The following is a 21,539-nucleotide window of genomic DNA, read 5'->3' on the forward strand; positions in this document are numbered from 1 at the left end:
AAAATCGCGCCGGCCAAAAAGTCGCTCAGTGGGGGGGGGGGGGGGGGGGGGGGGGGGGGGGTAAGCGGACACTTTTTTTTTTTTGGAGGTCAAAAAAAATCGCAAGGGGGGGGGGGGGGGGGGGGGGGGGTAAGCGGACACATTTTTTTTTTTTTTTTGGTCTCGAAATTCCATAATTTGACATTTTTTGTCGTTGGGGGGGGGGGGGGGGGTAAGGTCACCTTATTTAGGTTAGCCGTGGGTATAATTTTTTTTTTTTTTTTTTTTTTTTTTTTTTAATTAAAAAAAAAAAAAAAAACCCAAAGGGGGGGGGGTTTAGGTTTAGGTTTAGGAGGCACTCACCAGAATGGAAAATGGGCATTTGTCGACGGAAAAGGGGCATCCATCAGGAATTGATTTATCAGAGGTGAATAGGGGCATTTATGAAAAGGGGATAGGTCCCTTATTAGAAAGGAAAAGGGGCACGATTCACAATAAAAGGGCAGTTAGCAGAGGTGAAAATGGGCACCCATCATAGAAAAAAAGAGTACTTATCAGGAGGGGAAGGGGTACTTTTCAAAGTAAAACGAGCATCTCTCAGATTTGAATAGGGGCAATTATCGGAGGTGAAGAGCGCACTTAAGTGAAAAGAATTAACTTTTCGTATATGAAAAAGGTAATTTACCAGAGATGAAAAGGGGTACTTATGAGAATGAAAAGGGACACTTCTTATTTATGAAGGGCCTCATTTGTCTAAATAGCCCTTATCAGATAGGAAAGGGGGGCACATGTGTTGATAAAATGTGCGCTTATCCGAGTTAAAAAGGGGTAGCTCTAAATAGGGGAAGGGGCACTTCTTACAAAGTAAAAGTGGCCATTTGGGTGCACTTGAATAAGTGGGGGGGGGGGGACTTTGCCCCCTGCCCCTGCCACCCGCCCCATCATCTAAAAATCCAAAATGATGTTGTAGGGGCCGGGCGCGGCTTTATCATGAGTGCTTTATGTGATCCTCTTTTTTATGAATATATTATGCTGGATTCCGACCCTAGATTGCACACCATGAAATGATAGTATGATCATCTCCAATACGCCGGCCGGTGTGGTAGGCGATTTGTTCCGGGTTCCGCTGAACAAATCGGCGCGCCGATTTGTTCCGCGGAACGAATCTACTGGATCGACTCGTTCGCAGATACGTTCGAAAGCCGCCGTTCTTATCCGACATTGGCCGAACGTTTCTGCTTATATAATCGCGTATATTTTTATTACTTGTGTCGAATAAACATGGTAAAAATAAATTTTAGCTTTATCTTGATACTTTTGTATTTATTGTTGGAATGAAAACCAATATTATTTTTTTTGAAATATTACTTAATAATAAGGTTTATAACCTCGTACGGAATTACCCGCGCGCGTCTTTAAAAGGGAATCTCGTATATGTGCTCGTTATAACGGGAGTAGACTGTGTATATGATTCCTTCACAAATTCCTTCACATCTCCCCTTTCACATGTCCCTCTTAGGTACCTTCCCCCTTATAAAACCACCTCTCATTTGGGACCCTTTGAAATAAAATTTAAATTCCCCCCCCCTGCCCCCCCCCCCCCACTAACGCAACCCTTGTTACGCTGTCCCATATCCCCCCTTTTTTTTTTCTTTTTTTTTTCTTTTTTGCTGCGTTACATGCATGCAGGCTCATGGTTTCTTTTTTTAATTTTTATGGATGATCAGTTAATCACAAGTATTTCCTTACACCACACTGACTGGCTTCACAGTTTCTACATCGAAAGCACATGAGAATAAAGATAACCACTCCATGCAGGCCAGTTACATGGGCAATGAGAAAATTATCTGAAATTTCAGAGAATGAGGCCTTCTGAGACTAAAGTATTCTAATTTTTAAAAAAAAAGGGAAAGAAAAAAAAGTGTAACTTACAGATGGGACACCCATCACAGATTCAAAGGGCATGCTTACAAGGGAAATGCATAAAAGGTACAAAGGCCACTTTGTCAAAGTATAAGGTGCACGTAGCAACTGTGACAATTGATATTAAAATGGCACTTGGAATAAGTAAGGAAAGGGTGCGCACTACAGCGGCGGATCCAGGATTCGAAAATAGGGGCCGGGCGCAGCCCGAAAATTTGAAAAACGGGGGGGGGGGGGCAGGCGATAGTTTTCTGATATTAGGCCTACATGTACGTGAAAATGTACGTGAAATTAGTGGTTTCCAAACAAGGGGGCGCAACAGATCTGCCACTGTATGTAGCGGAATGGGGGGGGGGGGGGGGGGGGGTATAGACACACTATGCTATGGCTCTGTTTAACACTAACTTTTGTCGGCTAGTACCAAGGGTTGAAAATTCAACAAAATATGTCGGGTTTTTCTTTTATTTCTTTTTTTTTTATTCTGCCGGACACGTCTTTTACTTGAGGAATTTTCTTTCTCTTCTTTTCTTTTTTTTAATTTTTTTTTATTGGTCCTTCTTAATTATCAGCTCGACCACTCATTTCTGTTTGTGTTGACCCCGCCCCCCCCACCCCACCCCGCATCTCTTTCATTTAAACTACATGTACATCATGCATGCAGCCCACATGCATAATTAGATTCTGTGATGAAGCCCGGTAATGACGTAACACGATATCATAATAAGCAGCATTCAAACCAAATTAGAAGGCCTGATTAGAAAACACCCCGACATCTGCTTTTACAGGCAAACTAAGCCTATGGCAACAACTGCCCTTTTTGCTAGACCACCCAGTCCCCGTCGCTTCGCGACGGCGCTGTCTATAGTTACTGTTTGTGGTCAATCATTGGCCGCAATTATCAACATATTTGAACAACGGGAATCTGCATTTCTATACAAAGTTCTCAAATTGGCAATCGTTGGTGTAGCTAATTTGGAGAAGTTTGATTGGTTGCAAAGGCCGACCAGAATAGTTCATTTTGCTTTAGGGGTGTACCATGGCGTGTATTCAATAATACGTGAGCACACACGCCCTCCGATGAGATTCGGAACGGATCGGCGGCTAAATATCCCGCCGATTGGTTCCACGGAATGAATCGGCGGGTACATATCCAGGCGATCGGTTCCGGAGGAACCGATCGCCTGCACGGTTCCGGAGGAACCGATCGCCTGCACGGAACAAATCGCCTATGACACCGGCGTATTTTTTATCTACACGCTATAGCGAGGGGGATTTCTCGATTAATTCCAATGAAACCGCTTAAAGAGAAAGTTGAGTTCTGGGAAGAGGTGAAAAATAATTTGTGAGCATTACTCATTCTTATTATGCAAGTGTGGAAGAACATCAGTTAAGACATGTTCCCTGAAAAGCATGGCTCTTCAAATGCCTTCATATTCTAAATATGCATGTAACATCGTAAAAATCGGGGGCCGGCTTTTTACGCCTCGTGTTCGTGTAGTCCCATATACATCTTTCTGTGCAAGTGTTGGTAACTTTACCAAGACTTGGCCACATTTCTTATCATTTTGATGATTCCAGAACCTTGCATTACACACAAATTCTAATATGCTAGATGATCAACCTTTTCTGGTCGGTTCCACACCGTTTCTTTCACAATGCAATCGCATGACCAGAACTCAACTTCATCTTTAATTCCAATGAAACCGCTCGCGAAGAGTCTAGCCTGGATCGGAGAGCTCGCAGTGCTATACGCTAGTGTGAATTTACATCCAGGAGAAAGTTTGCTTTACTTTTTCTTGAAACGCTTGAACGGTTATGGAAACTGTTGGTGTTTCTAATCTTCAAATATTAATATTATTCTGCATCAAATATAATACATTGAAATCTACTGTGGTATGTAAAGGCACGAACTTACGTTTATACATAAACATATTTTTTTTTTAACCAAGAAGGTGCACCATGGTAATACATTAAAACAAAATACATCAACATATTACCTAAACAACTCATCACCATAGCCATTGTAAAACCATATATTAAAGGTAATACACAGTTTTGGTATGGGGTCATGAATTTGGTCACAGTTAAATGAACAAATTTGAAGCATATGCGATCCTACAATATTCAGTGATCGTTGTCACGGTTGATATCGAGTCTGAAGTGATGAAATTGTAAATAATACACTCTTTATGTTGTATAGCTCCCTCTCAAGGTCAAGATATTAATTAAGTTATAAAACAATGTTTCTCGACTAATATCGACCGATTAGCTATTACCGTTTGGAAATTATATATCACAACTACATATTCTGAGATTGTCATGGTCGCAGCTACCATCGTACGGCCGTAGGCGCTATTTGAAATTTATGAAAATTTACCGGGAGCACCGGTAAATTTTATATTCAATATTTCTCGAAAGCCGAAGTGTTTTAGGGGCTGAATTTTCTAGTGATTATAATGCATCCACATGAGCATCCAAATATATCAAAATTGTAAAGAATCACTTCCAGCCAATTTTCAAAATTCCCAAAACTTTGTATTACCTTTAATGATACATGTAAAATATAGATTGAAGCGATTCTCGTCAATAGGCTGTATCCTGAGTGTGATTTATATAATGGATTTTGAGTAACATTTGCATCTACCTGTAGTTGAAGAACTAGTGTATAACATCAATTAAGTTGGAGTTCAATTGGAAGGAAGTAACGAGGAATATTAAAGCAAGGGAGACTGGGAGATGAGGAAAGCAAGAAGTTAGAAATTGAGAGATGACTCGCGAGATAGCCTTGCATTAATGAATCCTTTATATAATGTTGTCTTAAGAGAAAGTAGACGATTGTTTTAAAATTGGAGATTAGTGCAAGTATTAGAAATGTGGGAAATAGAATTAATGAGAAAGTTATTTTTTTTTATCGAGATCAATACATAGGGGGGGGGGGGCACCATCAAAATAGGGCACTTTCTGGAATATAAGGTGCACCTACAAAGGGAAACATCAAAATGTAAATCTACCATATTTAGACATTGATAGACGTACGCGTAACGCATGTCACACACAGAAAAATTAGAAGAAAAGAGAGAATAATGTTATTTAAAAAAAAGAAGATAGAGGAAAAGGAGAGAGACAGAGAGAGGGAGAGAGAGAAAGAGAGAGAGAGAGAGAGAGAAAAAAAAAAAGGAAGAACATGAAACTTAACTTTACACTTAGGCCTACAGATTACATTTCCGACTGAGTTGGCTCGACATGACAGTGCTTAAGAAGTCTGCGGACGAAAGTACAACAATACGAAAACAGAAGTTATATGAAATTGTCTTTAAGAGAGAAAGAGAGGTTATTTCTAAAATGAAATGAAAGGGGCTATGTGACTCTCAAGGAGAAAATTACAATTTCTATCGCTCATGACGACTATTTTGAATTTCCTAATATTTTTTAAAGTTCAAGAACTTCCTGGGGCTCTGCCCCATGCAAGACTCCCGGCATCAACAAATTTGTTACACAATTTCTTGCTGTCGGCTGCCTCGAGATCACTGGAGCGAAGAAAGGTAACATAATTATAGCAAGAATCCCTATTCAGTGAAGGATTTATCCCTTTTATTATTAAAGACTCCCGGCAAAGGCTCTCCCCTGCAAAATTGGAGAGAGTTTTACGTAGTTTAAGCTTCTAACAACCACGCCCGTGGACCTTTTATTATTTACACAAAGGTAAAGTGTATAGCAAGAATCCCTATTCAGTGAAGGATTCATCCTTTTTATGCAGATGCTTCTTCTACCATTCTTGACCAGAAGTGCGTTTCAAACTCAATGATGTGGGCATCATCCCATTGAATGTTGTGTCCAGTGTTAAGGGTTTGTTTTGCTACTTGCTGCCTAATCTGAGGGCTCTGTTGTGCTCTTTAAAAAGAGGACACAATAGGGGCAGCGCAATTTAAATATCAAGGGATGTATTAGACTTTATTTCTAAAATGAAATAAAAGGGCTATTTGACTTTCAAGAGCGATAAAAACTCTAATCCATCCCTTGAAATTTAAATTGCACTGCCCCCATTCAGTGTGCTATTTTCAAAGAGCACAAAAAGGCTTCAGATTGAAGATTCCATCTCATAAATTTGTCTATAAGAGAGAAAGAGAGTTTATTTCGAGAGAAAAAATGAAATGAAAGGGCTATTTGACAAGAGCCCTTTCATTTCATTTTAGAAATAACCTCTTTTTCTCTCCTAAAGACAATTTCTCTCTTGAAAAGGCTCTGCCAGGCCAAGCTCTGCCATGTTGTATGCGTACGCGCCTGCATGTACATCTCTTCCTCCTTATTCCCTTATCCATCGTTACCGTCACTACCATTTGAGTAGGGCCGGCCCCCACTTCAATAACGGTTCCCAAGCCATCCAGAATGACCCCAGAATTTATAGATGACCATTCTGCCGTTCTTTGGAGGGGCCGGGCGCGGCCTTTTCAGAAGTGTTTCTACACTAACCTACGGCTTAACATAAACAAGCATGCTAAGATTTTTTGAAAATAAGCATAATTCCGACTCGCATAACCTAAAAATAAGAATACGGCCAGTCACCCCTCCCCTCAATGCAGCCGCCTTCACGCACCCCCTTCCCCTTGTCTTTCCCTTATTCGTCGTTACTGTCACTAATTTTAAGTGCCATTTCGTTGTCTTTCTTTCTCCCCGGCTCCTCTCTTTTTTTTCTTTCCTCTTTTTTTGGAACTCTCTCTCTTTTCTTTTCTTTTCTTTTATCTTCTCCTTTTTTTCCCTCAATCTTTTCTTCTTTAATTTCTTTCGGCTCTTTTTTCCTTCTCAATTTTGTTTTGCGCCGTCAATAGGGGGGGGGGGGGCGTTTCGGCCGTTTCGGCCCATCCCTGGATCCGCACTGATAAAAGATATTAAAAACAATTTATGATCGAAAACAAGTCCATTTCCCAAACTATGAAAGGTTATAATCATGAATGCGTTGATATACATTAATCTTGAACTATCCCCCTCTCTCCCATCTCCTCCAACATTCTGTTTCTTGTGTGTTCTCTCTATAATCAATACGCATGACTGGACGATTTTCCCCTTTTTTTTGGGGGGGGGGGGGGGGTTGGAGCTGGGCAAAAAGGAACGACACTAAGCAAGTATTGATTTGAATACGTTCCCACTGTGATTGTATTTCGATAAACCTTACAGGCTTACACCATACAGGCTGATCGGGCGGGTGCGAGTGAGGGGTGATATATTGGCCGCTCTAGGGAGGGCTGAAAGGATTTACGCGGGAAAACGATTTGGAGGGGGGGGGGGGGCTAGCTCTCCGGGATTCCTGAAATCAAATTCCTGAGGGAGACAAAATGACCCCCATCCCCCTGAGACAAACCTTAATCCGCCACATTGTTACAGGATGTTATGTTGAAAATGTACCTCGTATATTAAAAAAAATAACAGTGCACATCAATCCCTTTAATCCTATATCCTAACTCTGTTTATATCCCCACACTTTAGTAGTTTTTTTCTTTGAGTTTTACACTCTACCTTTTCTCTCGGGTGGTCACTATTCTTTATACCTATACCCCATCACAAGGACTTTTTTCAACAACTCGAATGCGCGTATGCATGTATGTATTATCAATTTATATTACTCCCCATGACCAAAATCACAAGTTCAGTTAAATTGTTTTTTGACAGAATAGATTTTTGTATAAACTACCGTTTTACGAGAAAAAATCCATTTAAAGTCAAACGTGTGCATTTGTAAAATTATAATTAATTACTAATAATTTTTGTTATAGATGAAACGCATCATTCTCATCAGCAAAGGTTGAAGTTATGCAACATAGCTGATATTCTACTAAAATCCAAGCCCGGAGCTTGGCTTATTAATTAGCTTTTGTTCATAAAACGGGTCACACAAAAAAAGTTCTGAGGTTTAATTTGTCTTTTTGTGAATACGTGATCTCCGACCCAGGATCGCTTTAAACTGAATTATTACATCATGGATCAATTTTTTTTTAAATGAATATTTAACAAAAATTGTAAATAAATCAATCTGAATCTGAATCCGCAGTTGATGAAGCAGATCCAGAAAGTGATGATGGTGCTGGACAGTCGTCGAAAGATGCTCGACTACGACATCAAGTACGTGGACCTCGCGATGTACCCTTCGAGTCGAGAGAAGATGAGAGAAATATCCGGCGATCCCAAGGCCTTACCACCCTGCATCGCTAACGGCGACGAATACTGCGGGGTAAGACCAAAATCATTATTACCAAGCAGGGGGCATCACCCGGGCGCGGATCCATAGGGGGGAGGCGGCGGGCCTGGCCCCCTCCCCTAGCATAAAATAAAATAAAATAAGTGCTCTTACCCCTCCCCCCGCTTATTCACCGGCTGGCTGAGCCTCCGCTAATATTACCTCACAAATTGGACACCCAAAAAAGTGCTCTTACCCCCCCCCCCCCCCCCCCCCCCCCCCCCCCCCCCCCCCCCTTACCCCGCTTATTCACCGGCTAGCTAAATATGAACTCATAAATTGGACCCCCCCCCCCCCCCCAAAAAAAAAAAAAAAAAAAAAAAAAAAAAAAGTGCTCATACTTATTCGGTTATAAAATAAATTTAACAGTAAATAATGAAGCAAAATGATTAAGCGACGCTCTTGATCAACTAAAAAGAGGCGATGTTAGTTAGGACTTGAAGTTGAGTTTGCAACAAAATCTTTATTTTAAAGGTAAAACAAAGTTTTGGTATTGGGTCAGGAATTTGGTTCAAATGAACATATTGGAAGCATATGCGATCCTACAATTTTAAGTGATCGTTGTCGCGGTTGAAATCGATTCTAAAGTTATAAAATTGTAAATAATATACTCTTTAAGTTGTATAGCTCCCTCTCAAGGTCGATATATTAATTAAGCCATATAACAATGTTTCTTGACTAAAATCGACCGATTGACTATTCCCGTTTGGAAATTATATATCACAACTACATATTCTGAGATTTTCATGGTTGCAGCTTCCATAGTATGGCTGTAAGTGCTATTTGAAATTCATCAAAATTTACCGGGAGCACCGGTAAATTTTTATATAAGTGTTTTAGGGGCTAAATTTTCTAGTGCTTGTAATACTTCCACAGGGGCATCCAAATATATCAAAATTGTAAGGAATCACTATCCAGTCAATTTTCAAAATTTCCTAAAACTTTGTATTACCTTTAACTTTGATTCCGTTACCTGGGATCGATGCGATCTTATAGGCAGACTCATATTCCGTCTTCAAGTTGGTTTCACTAGAAGCGGAAAAATTGAGAGAAGAAGATTAGTGAAAGATTGAGGGAAATCGGATGAAAATAGGAAAATTAAAAAAAAAAGTTGTAATCTATCAAATGGAAAATGGCAACGGAAACGTACCTTTCAAGGGTTTATTGTCATTTGGCCCAAATCCATTTGCAAATGCTAAGTAGGCCAAATTGTTTTTGGACGAAAGCCTTAATTCACAAATTGGTCATGAAATGATTATTGGAAAAATCGATCATTGGACCAATGGAAATGTTAATGGACGAAATGATGTTAGACCGAATGATGTTAGACCTTAACGATTAAACCAAATGGCAATTTATCCCTTGGAGGACCTCTCCCAAACTTATGTTCCGTACTAATATATTAATATAAAGTTTAATTATCTTTAAAGAAAATAGTTGATTTGTATGTAAACACTTTATTATCATCGCACATTATTGTTCTACTTAAATCTCTTAAAGGCATCGTTTAATGTCTTGTCACCTCCCTGGTTTCACAATGTTAAATCTAAGATGCACAGGCCTACGTGTTATCAGTGTCTGTGGTGTGATGTATAATTGAAGCCCTAAAAAATAAAAATCGCGCTTCAAAATGATCAAGAAGTGCCTCAAAAAAAGTAAAAAGCTTTGAGTGACCGGTTTTACCATACTCGTTTTCCCTAATAGACTGTAGTGTTATGAAAACCGTTAGGAAAACGCAAAATTTGGTTTCGATTTCTATTCATTAATATATTGATAATCAGACAGGCGATCGGCTTGTAAAAGTCATGGGGTTCCTGACTGACCTAAAGGTTTATAATTATCATTGTAGCATGAGCTAAATCCAGGATTTTGTTTCAGCATCTGAGACAAAGTTACCGGATCCCTTTAATGAAGAAGGGCTGATTAACAACCAAGAAAATTGAAATTTATGAAAATTAAAGTACAAAAGAATTGGATGAGAATCAGATGCTTGACCGGTTCGCCAATATGTTGCCAATCTGTGTTCGATTGACTGCAATTACACAAATTTCGTATCTTTTATCTGATTTCCCCAAACTCGCACTGTAGTGTTTCTCTTATTTTGTGTTTGATCTGCTCCTACTGAAAATAATTAAAGGTAGTTAATGAATGAAGGAATGTTGTATGAAGAGACAAGGTCTTTATAGCCAGAGCCATACCATTCTAATCAATGGCACTGCATGGTCTTAGCCGGTAGATGGCGCCATTATTCTTGTGAATTGACTTACAGGCAATTATTGTATGGGTTCCTTCTCGAAGTCTTATAATTAAGTTGTTGACAAACAGTTATTTTCAAAACATATTGTATTTGCCCATTTTCTGATTTACGGTGTTATAATTATGACGCTTATTGATTTACCGGTTCGGTTATTCATTAACGAAAACAAATATGAAAAGAAGAGTAATGTCTGCAAAACTAGTCGTCTTGTAATTCACCAAATACTGGCACTGATATCATGATTTTTTTCAATAAAGCGTGGGGCTGAGGCGTCCTTTCCCGCCATACTCTACAGATTCATTTACCGATGTTTTATTCCGTTATCTTCTCTTTTCGTTTCTTTCCCGCTCCTTTCTTTTTCCCTAAACTCCTGTAATTAAGCGACCCGTAGTTTTTTTTAATTTTATGAGATATTAATATATAAAATGCCTTTCCAGTATAAAGGGCAACGACATGATTTTACCGAAAGCCTTTAATTCAAACGCGAAAACTTCATGAGTGTTGAAAATATTCATTAACTCGTTGGTCATGACGAGGGATATTCATCTACTTTGTGTCTTGATAATGAAATACTGATGTATAATGTGTAATGGCTCTGGACTGTCATACAAGAGGCCCTCGGTTCAACTCTTGCTGTCATCATTGGACAATGTGTTTGCCCTCATTTAGCTCCAGATGTTTCCATTTGGTATACCTAGCTATATTATGGTCGGGTAAGTTTAGGTCCCTAGTGAGGGACGAACATTTATAATGATTGTCTGTGTAAATAAGATCATGGAAATGTTACAAAATAATGTTTTAGGTCGTCTGTTTAATATTTTGACTTGTAATATAAATGTCTTTTTAATATGAAAGATTTCACCTGACGTATATATTTTTTTTGCAGAGCTATGACGATTTCGAAGAAGCCGTGGAATTGGAATACCTCAAAAAGTTCCTGAAGCTTCCAGGATGGGATGAGGATGAAAAGAAGAAGGAAGAAGAAGAAAGGGAGAAGGAAAAGCAGGATGAAGAAAAAGATGAGGAGGAGGAAGGAGAAAAAGCCGAAGGCGCTGAAGATGAGAAAGAGAAGAAAGAAGGGGAAGAAAAAGAAGAAGAAGAGGAATCAACGAAGGGGGAAGACGAAGAGGATAAGGATGAAGAGGAGGAAAAGACTGACAAGGACAAAGAAGGAGATAAGAAAGAAGAGAAAGACGATAAGGGGAAATCTAAATTAAAAGCTAAAGTCGATTCAGATAAAAAAGACAAAGTGCCAGATAAGAAGAAGGACAAGCAAAAGGACGAAGCGTCAAAGAAAGAAGAGGAAAAAGAAAAGAAGGGAGGGAAAGATAAGAAGGATGAAAAGAAAGATGAGAAAAAAGATGAAGTGAAACTTATCAAGAAGCCGAAGCTAAAAGCAAAGGTAGACGTTGACAAAAAGGACGACAAAAAGGAAGATAAGACAAAGGAAGAGAAAGATAAGAAGGGAAAAGATGAGGAAAAGAAGGACGACAAGAAGAAAGATGATAAGAAGAAAGACGATAAGAAGAAAGACGATAAGGAGGAAGAAAAGAAAGACAAAAAAGAAGAAAAGGTAATAAAGAAACCCAAATTAAAATTAAAAGTTGATACCGACAAAGAAAAAGAAGCTGAAAAGGAAACGAAAGATAAAAAGGAAGAGTCAAAAGAGAAGGACGAAAAGGATGATAAATTGAAGGACCAAAAAGAAGAGTCAAAGGATAGTAAAAAGGACAAAAAAGATAAGAAGGACGAAAAGAAAGGTGACAAAGATGAAAAAGAAGACAAATCAAAGGAAGAAAAGAAAGAAGATGAAGGTAAGGAAGAGAAGGTGCTTAAGAGGCCAAAGTTGAAAACGAAAATTGATGTTGACAAGGAAGAAACTAAGGACGAAAAAGAGAAGGATGAAAAGAAGAAGAAAGATGAAAAGAAAGAAGAAAAGAAAGAAGAAACCGTCGTAAAGCGACCAAAACCTAAAGCAAAAATCGATGTCGATGAAAAGGATGATGCCTCAAAAGATGATGAGAAGAAGAAAGAAAAAGACAAGAAAGAAGAAGGAAAGAAAGAGGAAAAGGAGAAGGAGGAAGCAAAGGAAGAAAAGGCTAAGGTAATAAAAAGACCAAAACTGAATGCAAAAGTTGATGTAGATGATGAAACAGAAAAGAAAGATGAAAAGTCAAAAAATAAGGATGAAGAAAAAAAAAACAAGAAAGAAGAAAAACCAAAAGAAGATGAGAAAAAGGAAACAACTGTCCGAAGGCCACGATTAAAACCGAAGGTCGATGATGAAAAATCGGAAGAAAAGGAGGAGAAGAAAGAGAAGGAGAAGGAGAAGGAGAAGGAAGAAACGGTAGTGAAAAGACCAAGGCCTAAAGCTAAAGTAGATGTTGATACAGAAGATAAAAAGAAAGAAGAGAAGAAGGAAGAAAAGAAGGAGGGCGAAAAAAAAGAAGACGAAAAGAAGGAAGAAACAGTAGTGAAAAGACCAAGGATTAAAGCTAAAATAGATGTTGATACAGAAGATAAAAAGGAAGAAGAGAAGAAAGAGGAAGAAAAGAAAGAGGAAACTGTAGTGAAAAGACCCAGACCTAAAGCCAAGGTCGACGTCGAAACCGACGACGACAAGAAAGAAGAGGAGAAGAAAGAGGAGACCGTCGTTCGTAGACCTCGACCCAAAGCCAAGGTGGACGTCGAAGATGAAGAAAAGAAGGAGGAGAAAAAGGAGGAGGAGGAGGAAAAGAAGGAAGCGAAAGTTATTCGAAGACCCAGAATAAAAGCCAAAGTTGATGTTGATTAGTTTAAATAATATACTTTCAAAAAATGCACAATACTGAACCAAATTTCATTTGAAGCAGTTAATAAACATTGCAATCCCCTTCATATGCTATACCCAAAATTGAAATGGAAATTACTGTTCCGAGGTGTATCCAGAATCTCAAGAGTGGGGGGGGGGGGGGGGGGGCTGCTCTAAACAAAATTGATTGAGTTATATATGAATATACCAGATACAAATCGGAGGGTGCAAGGGGGGCACCTCTTGCACCCCGTGCCTTAGATCCACCATCACATGCAGTATAAACGCCAGTGTGCCTTTTTCTAATTTCTCTCCTTTTTGTGTACATAATTATTGTTTGTGTTTGGAAATACTGATCATGACGCTTGCGAAATGTAAGGTATCTAGTGTAAAAAATATGCTTCCTTGTGGCAGATACTGTTTAAAGTTTTATCTGCCCAGATCATCTTTCGTAAAATCCTCTTGGAAAAAAATATCGAAATATCGAAATTTATCCTTAAAATTATTTTGTGAGAATAATTAGCAGCATATAGTACTTGCATGTTGGTCACATCCATTTATATCGTTTTTATCTATTAGTGAGTAATGTTGCCTGAACTGATAATATTCTTTTGCAAGTATTCACTTTCACGCACCACCCCAGTTTACTGGCCATAATTTCAATTTCTCTCAATTTATCTTTCTATATTTTATTTTAAGCTGTTCAGATTAAAACGATCGCAATGACGAAAAATATACCTCATGCAATTCACTGTATACTAGTGAAATATTTATTTATTTATTCGTCGTTTAATATAAATCGTGATTGGCAGCCATCGGCCGAATTGTTCACAATTTACAGACACAATAAAAAAATACATGGAATGTAATATTGCAAATGGTAACTTTATAGAAAGAAATGTGCGAAAATGACAATGACATTATCGTGAATCTGCACACGACTTTATATCTAAACAGCCCAATAGGGTATATTGAAAATGCCTTTCAGATGATATCTCGAAAGTTTTTATGGTCGTGTTGAAAGCACACTCATCATGCTCTTGTTATTATCAACCTTATCTTACTGTATAGAAAGCTTCTTTTTTCGGGTAAAACTATTTTTTTTAAAAACTTCTTCTGAAATAATCATTTTTATGTTAACATTTTGAGGTGACTTGGGAACTCCAAATGTTCGTAAGTTTTTAAGTTAATCTGATACGTAAAGCAGATTTGAAGTTGTTCTCTACTCTAATCAAAATTATCTTTACATAATTTAGGATGCTTGTGCTATTTTGTCGTAGATTAAAATGGAACGGTAGATGTTTCTATTCTATGCACTGTCCTACATCAAAGGAGTCATTTCTAATTATTGCACAAAGTTTCCCCTTTCACGCAATTAAAAATAAATAAATGACGGCTTTACTGATTTTCGTTTTCTTAGCTTAAAATCATTATTAGTTTGCAATGTTGTTCTTAATGTTTTTGTAAATAATACCGAAGAAAACGTACGCCTTCAGTTACCTAAAGGAGTCATAATTATTATTTTGTATAAATATCCCTGCTTATATAATTTTTCGACTGCACGAACGGTTTTGTATATCATTGAGTTGTCTGCGTATATCTAATAAATTTACGTAATCAGAAATGTAATTGTCTCATTTCTTCTTGATTTTAGTTTCATTTGAAGCAAAATTGCTAGTTTGGAAAATATTTCCAGACAGCATGGACTCTAATATAAGAGAAATAAAAAAAGAGAGCGAGAGAGAGAGAGAGAGAAGAGAGAGAGAGAGAGAGAGAGAGAGAGAGAGAGAGAGAGAGAACAGAGAGAAAGGGAAAGAGAGACGGAGAGAGAGGGGAAGAATGAATATAGAAAAAAGTTTGTGTATAAGAGAGAGAGAGAGAGAGAGAGAGAGAGAGAGAGGGGGGGGGGGGGGGGGGGGGCTGGTGGGGGCAAAAGGGCTCTAATACACCCACAGTCTTGACATGAGAGAGTTTAAATACAACCAAGGCATGATGTGGTAGCCCCATCGATATTGTTTTCGTTGTGTATAATTGTTTGGACATTTTTGGCGGGAAGGCCAAATTTAGTAAATAAAACAATGTAGGCTGCGCTGAACTTAGTTTGTCTGTGTCGGCCTCAGTGTAATATCAGTATGATAAATGACATTGCTGATATAATAAGGGAAAAGAAGACAATTATATAAGCAATATTATCTTTGTTATTTTTTTCCTCAGAAAAGGAAATATGCGTCGGGCCGGGTAGCCTACGTGGTAGTCTAGCAAAAAGCTATCGGGAAGTTCATGCCCTCAGTCGGACAAAAGTATTTTTCGAGGACTTTTTATAGGCCGCCTAGTCCTAGCTAGCCTAGACAGCTATATTTACTTAAATAATAAAAATGGTGCTTATAAAGCGCTTACCACCCCACCGAAGAGGCCTTAGCGCTAAAACAATTAAACAAAATACAATAAAAAAAAAAAAAAAAAAAAAAAAAAGATACATACATAGTGCACTTTATAACAAATTGTTGAGTGTCATGTGCAGCTTTTTATAAATATACCATGGAGATAATCTCGATGAATATACTATATTTCGCTGTATATAAATACTCAACTTTTTCTCACCCCTATTGTTAACGTGTCCCCTACGTGTCCCCACATACAAATTGCATTAAAAAAAAAAAAAAATCCCCCCCCTCTCTCCCCAAACTTCATGAAAACAGCCTATGGTGTATTATTAAAGAGTAAAAATGTGATTAAATAAGGCAATGTAAATGAAAAGAAAATGGGAAAGAGACTCTATCGAATTAAAAAAAAAAATTATGGTAAGCTTTAATATTTATTTAAATGATTGCACAATCGGCTTACCATAACTATCATGTTATCCTCACAAGATGGCAGAGAGTTCTTCCGGAATTTTTTCATTTGACGACGAAATGTAAGTAGGAATTTGGTTTGTCTTAAGCATATTGCGTGAATAAGATGATTGTATTTTGTCAAAATGACATTTTAGCAATGTGTTCGTGATAACAAAATTCAGATTATGGTTTAGATCGAGCTCAATCAGTGTACCAAATCATCAAATGTCAAACAAAATCTTCAGAATGCAGAGACGGAGCTGAGCGGCCTCAAAGATGTCGGCCACACCGGCAGCGGTCGCGGGTAGCAAGTGGAGTGGCGCTGGTTGAGCTGAGCCATATTGGGCGCTAGTGTACTTTCATATCCATTTTTGACCCCTAACTCCGGCGTGGAGCAAACTGCTGCACAATTACATTACAAGTGCATACCGTACTGTACCGACGAAGGGCCAGGATGTGGGCGCGCGAGCGTGCATGAAGTTATTGACTGTATTAATCGACTTTATGCACGCTCGCGCGCACCTTGGCCCTTGCGTACAGTAAGTTATGCAATTGTATTGTAATTGTGCAGTGGTTTGTCGTGAAACTTGTGGGAAAGTGAATATTACATTGTCTTTGTTTTTAGGAAAAATACTCCAAAAAAGACAAAAAATTGACATGAAAGGGGTAAGAAATATAGAACGACTTTATATCAAGACCATTATTTGAACAATTGATGAAGATTTAGTTGAGTTTTGGTATGTTTTAGTAGGCTATCTCCACGCCGGAGTTATGGGTAAAAAATGGTAATGAAAATTACACTAGCGCCTTATTTCTTTGCTACATTTTCTTTTTGTCTTTTGGCGTGTAATAATCTTTTTTTAATATGAAAAAGTGTTGATTAATTGTATTATTAAATTATGACCAACTTACTGGCAAAAATCTATGCTATCGTGCAGGCAAGATTGTATGTACATGTCTAGAGATTTGACATCAAGCCATTTTAGAATAAAATATTTCAAGAGTACATGTTCAACAAAAAAATTTATACAAAATGTTTCATTTTATCTATCTTTAACAGATGCAATGGGCCCAGTTGAATTCGAACGATTAGATCTCACATAAAATTTATCTTGGTCTCTTCAAATTTAATCTCGTTGTACAGGTCAGACCAAGGTCAAGGAGGTGGCCAAGTGGATTCTCTAAACAACGCCAACTCAGCAACAGCAGCTGGTAAGGCTTCGTCAGAAGAATTCCTTGAACCGAGTGGTTACAAGAAACTCTCTCAAGATGGAGATGGAAGCTTTGATCCAGAAGATAATCCAGGAGATAATCCAGGATCTTATGAGTACCTCTACGGTAGCACCCCACCTCGTCAGATGCGAAGTGAGAGGAAGCAGACTAACAAGGGGAACAGTGGAAAGGGCGGGAAGCCACCCCGGCTGGTGCTGCAGGGTACTCCTAAGAAAGAGCCCAAGAAGGAAAAAACCCAGAATCAGGCCAAAAGATCTCTTGCCAAAAAGATGGACTCTGCAGACTTTGGACAGTCTGCACAGAATACCAAGCAAAAGCTTCATCAGCGGAAGATGAGAAGTATACACCTTGACAGGACTAGTGAACGTGAGTTTAAACAGAAAGCCATCACGTATGATGGATCGGAGTTACACGTGCCCCTCACTCCTACTCATGTCTTTCGTCCGTTTGACTCGCTGCCATCCCCCAACCTCAAGATCGACTCCTCGACATGTTTCCGTAGCGTCAAGTCCCAGCAGGTGAGTCCCCCGCATTCTCCAAGAAGCAGGCACAAGAAAACGTCCACATCTTCAAAGCTACAGTATGCACCAGAGAGGGTCGATTTCCACCGTACCTTCTCTGCTCTGATACGCATGGGGAGTGCCAAGAAGGAGAATAGCCAGGAGATCACCCAGAGGATTCGCAGACAGGATGGAATGACTCAGGATGTCTTCCAGATGCAGTGGAATGAGATACTGTGGCTGGAGCTCACCGCCTACCATAATGAACTCAGCATCACAGACCAGGATTTACACCTCATCAATGCCCGCAAGAAAGTTGCCGAAGTCTTTGACGAAATCATGAAATTCAAGTACCAAAGTATGATGGAAGGCAAGAGCATCAAGTCAACATGTTCACTCGATAGAAAACGATCGTCTTTCAAAAATGTGCAAAGAAATCTTGCCAAGTTTGCAGGTGGAAGGTCCAGCAGCTCCTCGGGCTCCAGCTCTCACGGGGATTCCGTTGAAACTTCCCAAATGAATGGGAATGCATGCGATACTTGTTGTAACCCCAACCCTGTTCAACGGAGACATCCAAGTGTGTCGGACAACGGATTCTGTATGCCCCTCAGTGCTGCCCTTAATGCGTACATAACAGACACCAGTGAGGCATGGTACAAGGTTCATGCCCTGCTTGAAGATTTGGAAAAGGTGCAACTACTTTACCCAAACAGCAAGGCACTGCAGAATGACTGCGTAGAGCTCAGTACACCAGAGTTCACCAAGAGGCTGGAGACATTGTGCTTATGGATGAATATTACAAATGACATCAGTCACAAATTTGAACTGACTTCTCAGATTCTGGGTGTTGTAGACCTAGAGGGTTTGTGGTGGCCATATCTGGATCTCCCTGGGTATTGTGTGGAAAACCCTTTCCAGTCTGAATCATGTATTGAAAGTGAAATGGATGATGAGGTCAAGCCGATGGTCAGGCCTACTGCCAGGAGACCTATGCTGGGAGCCTTGGGTCACTGGGATTGTGTCCAGTCCAACTCACAGGATATGGTTCAGGGGGCATCTTGCGACACTCAGTCAACCTCCTTGTCACGTGATATGTCCCATGATGCTTTGGACTCTAGGGATATGTCACATGACCGCATGGACTCGCGAGATATGTCTCACGATCGCAAAGACTCCTCCTGCCCTCAACTGCCAAACTCCATCCCAGAAGACCACGTAGAAGACGATCAAACACCATTTCCTCCCAAAGGTAGTCAAGATGATGACTATCCTCCCAATCGCTATGACGATGACGATTACTGCTCTGAGGTGTCCTTTGGATCAAGATCAGTTAGTCTTTCATCTACTCAATCCTCAAATCCTATGCTTCATAGAACTCGCTCTGTTACCTTTGATATTTCCCAGAACGAATTTGATGATTCAACTCCAAACCTTGAGGGAACAGAACAACCAGCATTGACAAGCACACCCCAGTACAGGAGCCCTCGTACTGATGAGTCTCCGCGCACAAACAGGATCTTCAGTGAGTGCCACTTCAGCTTCGACTACGACTCGTCAACGTCCATCTACAGACCATTTGTTGACCGCAGTCTGAAGCACCAGGGCTTGAGGAAGATGACCAAGAGACTGGATAAGATGCTGGGTCATACGATGAGGAAGATACGGCTTGCTCTGGAAAAGTCTACAGATAACACTCAGGACTGTAGGAGAATATCAACAGGGGTAAGATATTGTGACTTACTGTATATGGTAGCAAAGTGATTTAGTTGTAGCTTTTTTAAAAATTGGTCTTTCAATTTTCCTTGATTAACTTTATAAATATGATGTTAAACGACAAACATGTAACGTCAACAAAGAATGTTGTCATAGCCAGTTAGCGACGGACAGTTTAAAAAGGTCAAATTTTGGTATTGCATATAATACAGAAAAGGTTGCCTTTTGTTCTTGAAATTAAAGATACAGGTAGGTTCATAGATATAGATCCTGAAATGATGTTTTATTGAAGATGGAGAATGAAACTAGACACTCTGATCGAATTCATGGACCATGTTATCTTTGAGACATGTTTGTAAACACTAATTGGCATGGTTAGGATTAAGGAAGTTGAATGGAAATTTTAATTCTGTAAATGTATTTCAAGAAATGCCCTATGTGGTACTCCTTGCAGAGTGACATTGACCTGACCTTGAAGCCCTCAGGTACTCCTCAGTTCTTTGAAACCCCCAGCCCATCCACCGAGCAGACCCACGGCACGCAGCTACAGAGCCATGGGGCTTGGAGCAAAGAGTTTCAGGATATGAGTCTCCCATCATTCATGTGAGTTGAATATGCTTTGATTCGGGCCCAAGTCGTAATGGTTTTCCCCATGGTTGAGCACCATGATACCTGTATATGTACATGTATATGTTGTTTAAATTGGCAACCGAGATATCAAATTTAGGAATACCAACATTTATAACATTAAAAGTACAGATACCTACTAGACATTTGTCTTAGGAATGATGAAAAATTCTATTTTATATTTAACATGTATGAAATATCTATCTTTTAGTTACCATCCCATTTTGTTTGACCTTGATACCAAAAACACCATAAATTCTACCTGATTCAATGATATAACACATCATTAAACAATATGTGGGTTAAGAACTACGATCTACCAGAAATATTGAAATGATTGCATGTTGTTTCATGTGTAATATAAAAACCATCACTTTTCTTATTGTTATTTTTGTATGAACAGGCCAGCATATTTGTTCCTAGTGCGCATTCCTCTGGATGTCATGCATGAGTGTCTGAGATTTAGACTAGAGCACAAACCAGAAGCCGATCCCTCAAGACACAGTATACAACAGGTATGTAGAAAATTTCTTCATTTGATGTAAGGAGGCGAGTTGACTCGGTCGGTAAAGCGTCTGCCTGTCGAACCAAAGATCTTGGGTTTGAATCCAACCCAGACGGGAGACTGAAGCCTGCGATGTGTGTTAATGTGCCCCTCCCATTGTTTCATATAGGACGTTAAATGGAGGCCCCTTTTTGAGGAGAGTCACCACCTCTGCACACTAGGAACCCACTGCACTATTCGTATAAGAGTAGGGGAAAATCCAGGTGTAGTGGTCCACCTGCACACCCCAATCAGTTATACCGGAGGAGAGACCCAGAGGGTTACATGTACAGTGATTCAGTTCGCCTTTTCCCTCCTACGCACAGGTGACATTGTGCTCTCAATAGTGAAAGTATTGTCGGTCAATTGATGTGAAATAATCCAATCAAAGTCCTAGATGTTCTCTTACACGTTATAAGTAAAGGTTTGTTTTGACCTATGACCTCCACAGCTTATCCGTGAATACAAGGAAGTGATTGGTGCCTGCACACACGTGAAGCAGTATTACCATGACATGGTGAGCGCTGTTACACTGGGTGATGTCAGGGCACAGGAGCATGTAGACAACGACATTGATGACTATGAAAACGATCTCCAAGAAATGCTGCAGGTTAGTGTTGGAGATGAAGAGACTATTAGGGCGTTGCAAGAAAGTTGCGATTGAAATTTGCAACTGATATTTGCAGTTGATTGCAACTCAACTTTCTCGCAACGCCCCACTAGTCTTCTAAATTTCCTAGGACTTTGTTATGATTAAAGTTTTAACTATTAAATTAAGTCAACTTTTATTCTCCCCCTCTCTCTCTCTTACTAATGGGGCATTGCTAGAAAGTTGAGTTGCGATCAGTTGCAAATTAACAATTAATCGCAAGACTCACGCTTGATTTGGGGGATTTGCAATTGATTGCA

The 21,539-nt window shown here is 39.4% G+C and overlaps 2 protein-coding genes across 3 annotated transcripts in view; both read left to right on the forward strand.

The window, feature by feature from the left end:
- LOC753846 (cylicin-2) overlaps window positions 1–14,803 on the forward strand; it is a 17,936-nt gene extending 3,133 nt beyond the window's left edge. Inside the window, exons 2-3 of the mRNA XM_030994157.1 lie at window positions 7,946–8,125; window positions 11,275–14,803. Of these exons, the coding sequence (XP_030850017.1) occupies window positions 7,946–8,125; window positions 11,275–13,182 (2,088 nt within the window). The 3' untranslated portion in view covers window positions 13,183–14,803. The remainder of the gene's footprint in view (window positions 1–7,945; window positions 8,126–11,274) is intronic.
- Window positions 14,804–16,029: 1,226 nt separating this feature from the next.
- LOC592876 (mitogen-activated protein kinase kinase kinase 4) overlaps window positions 16,030–21,539 on the forward strand; it is a 39,196-nt gene continuing 33,686 nt past the window's right edge. For both annotated transcript variants that reach the window (XM_030994989.1, XM_030994990.1), the window contains exons 1-5: window positions 16,030–16,093; window positions 17,158–19,468; window positions 19,914–20,062; window positions 20,490–20,601; window positions 21,082–21,240. In XM_030994989.1, the coding sequence (XP_030850849.1) occupies window positions 16,050–16,093; window positions 17,158–19,468; window positions 19,914–20,062; window positions 20,490–20,601; window positions 21,082–21,240 (2,775 nt within the window). In that variant the 5' untranslated portion in view covers window positions 16,030–16,049. The remainder of the gene's footprint in view (window positions 16,094–17,157; window positions 19,469–19,913; window positions 20,063–20,489; window positions 20,602–21,081; window positions 21,241–21,539) is intronic.

This window comes from Strongylocentrotus purpuratus, unplaced genomic scaffold, assembly GCF_000002235.5.
Source record: "Strongylocentrotus purpuratus isolate Spur 01 unplaced genomic scaffold, Spur_5.0 spur5_scaffold_21, whole genome shotgun sequence".
Lineage (NCBI taxonomy): Eukaryota > Metazoa > Echinodermata > Echinoidea > Camarodonta > Strongylocentrotidae > Strongylocentrotus > Strongylocentrotus purpuratus.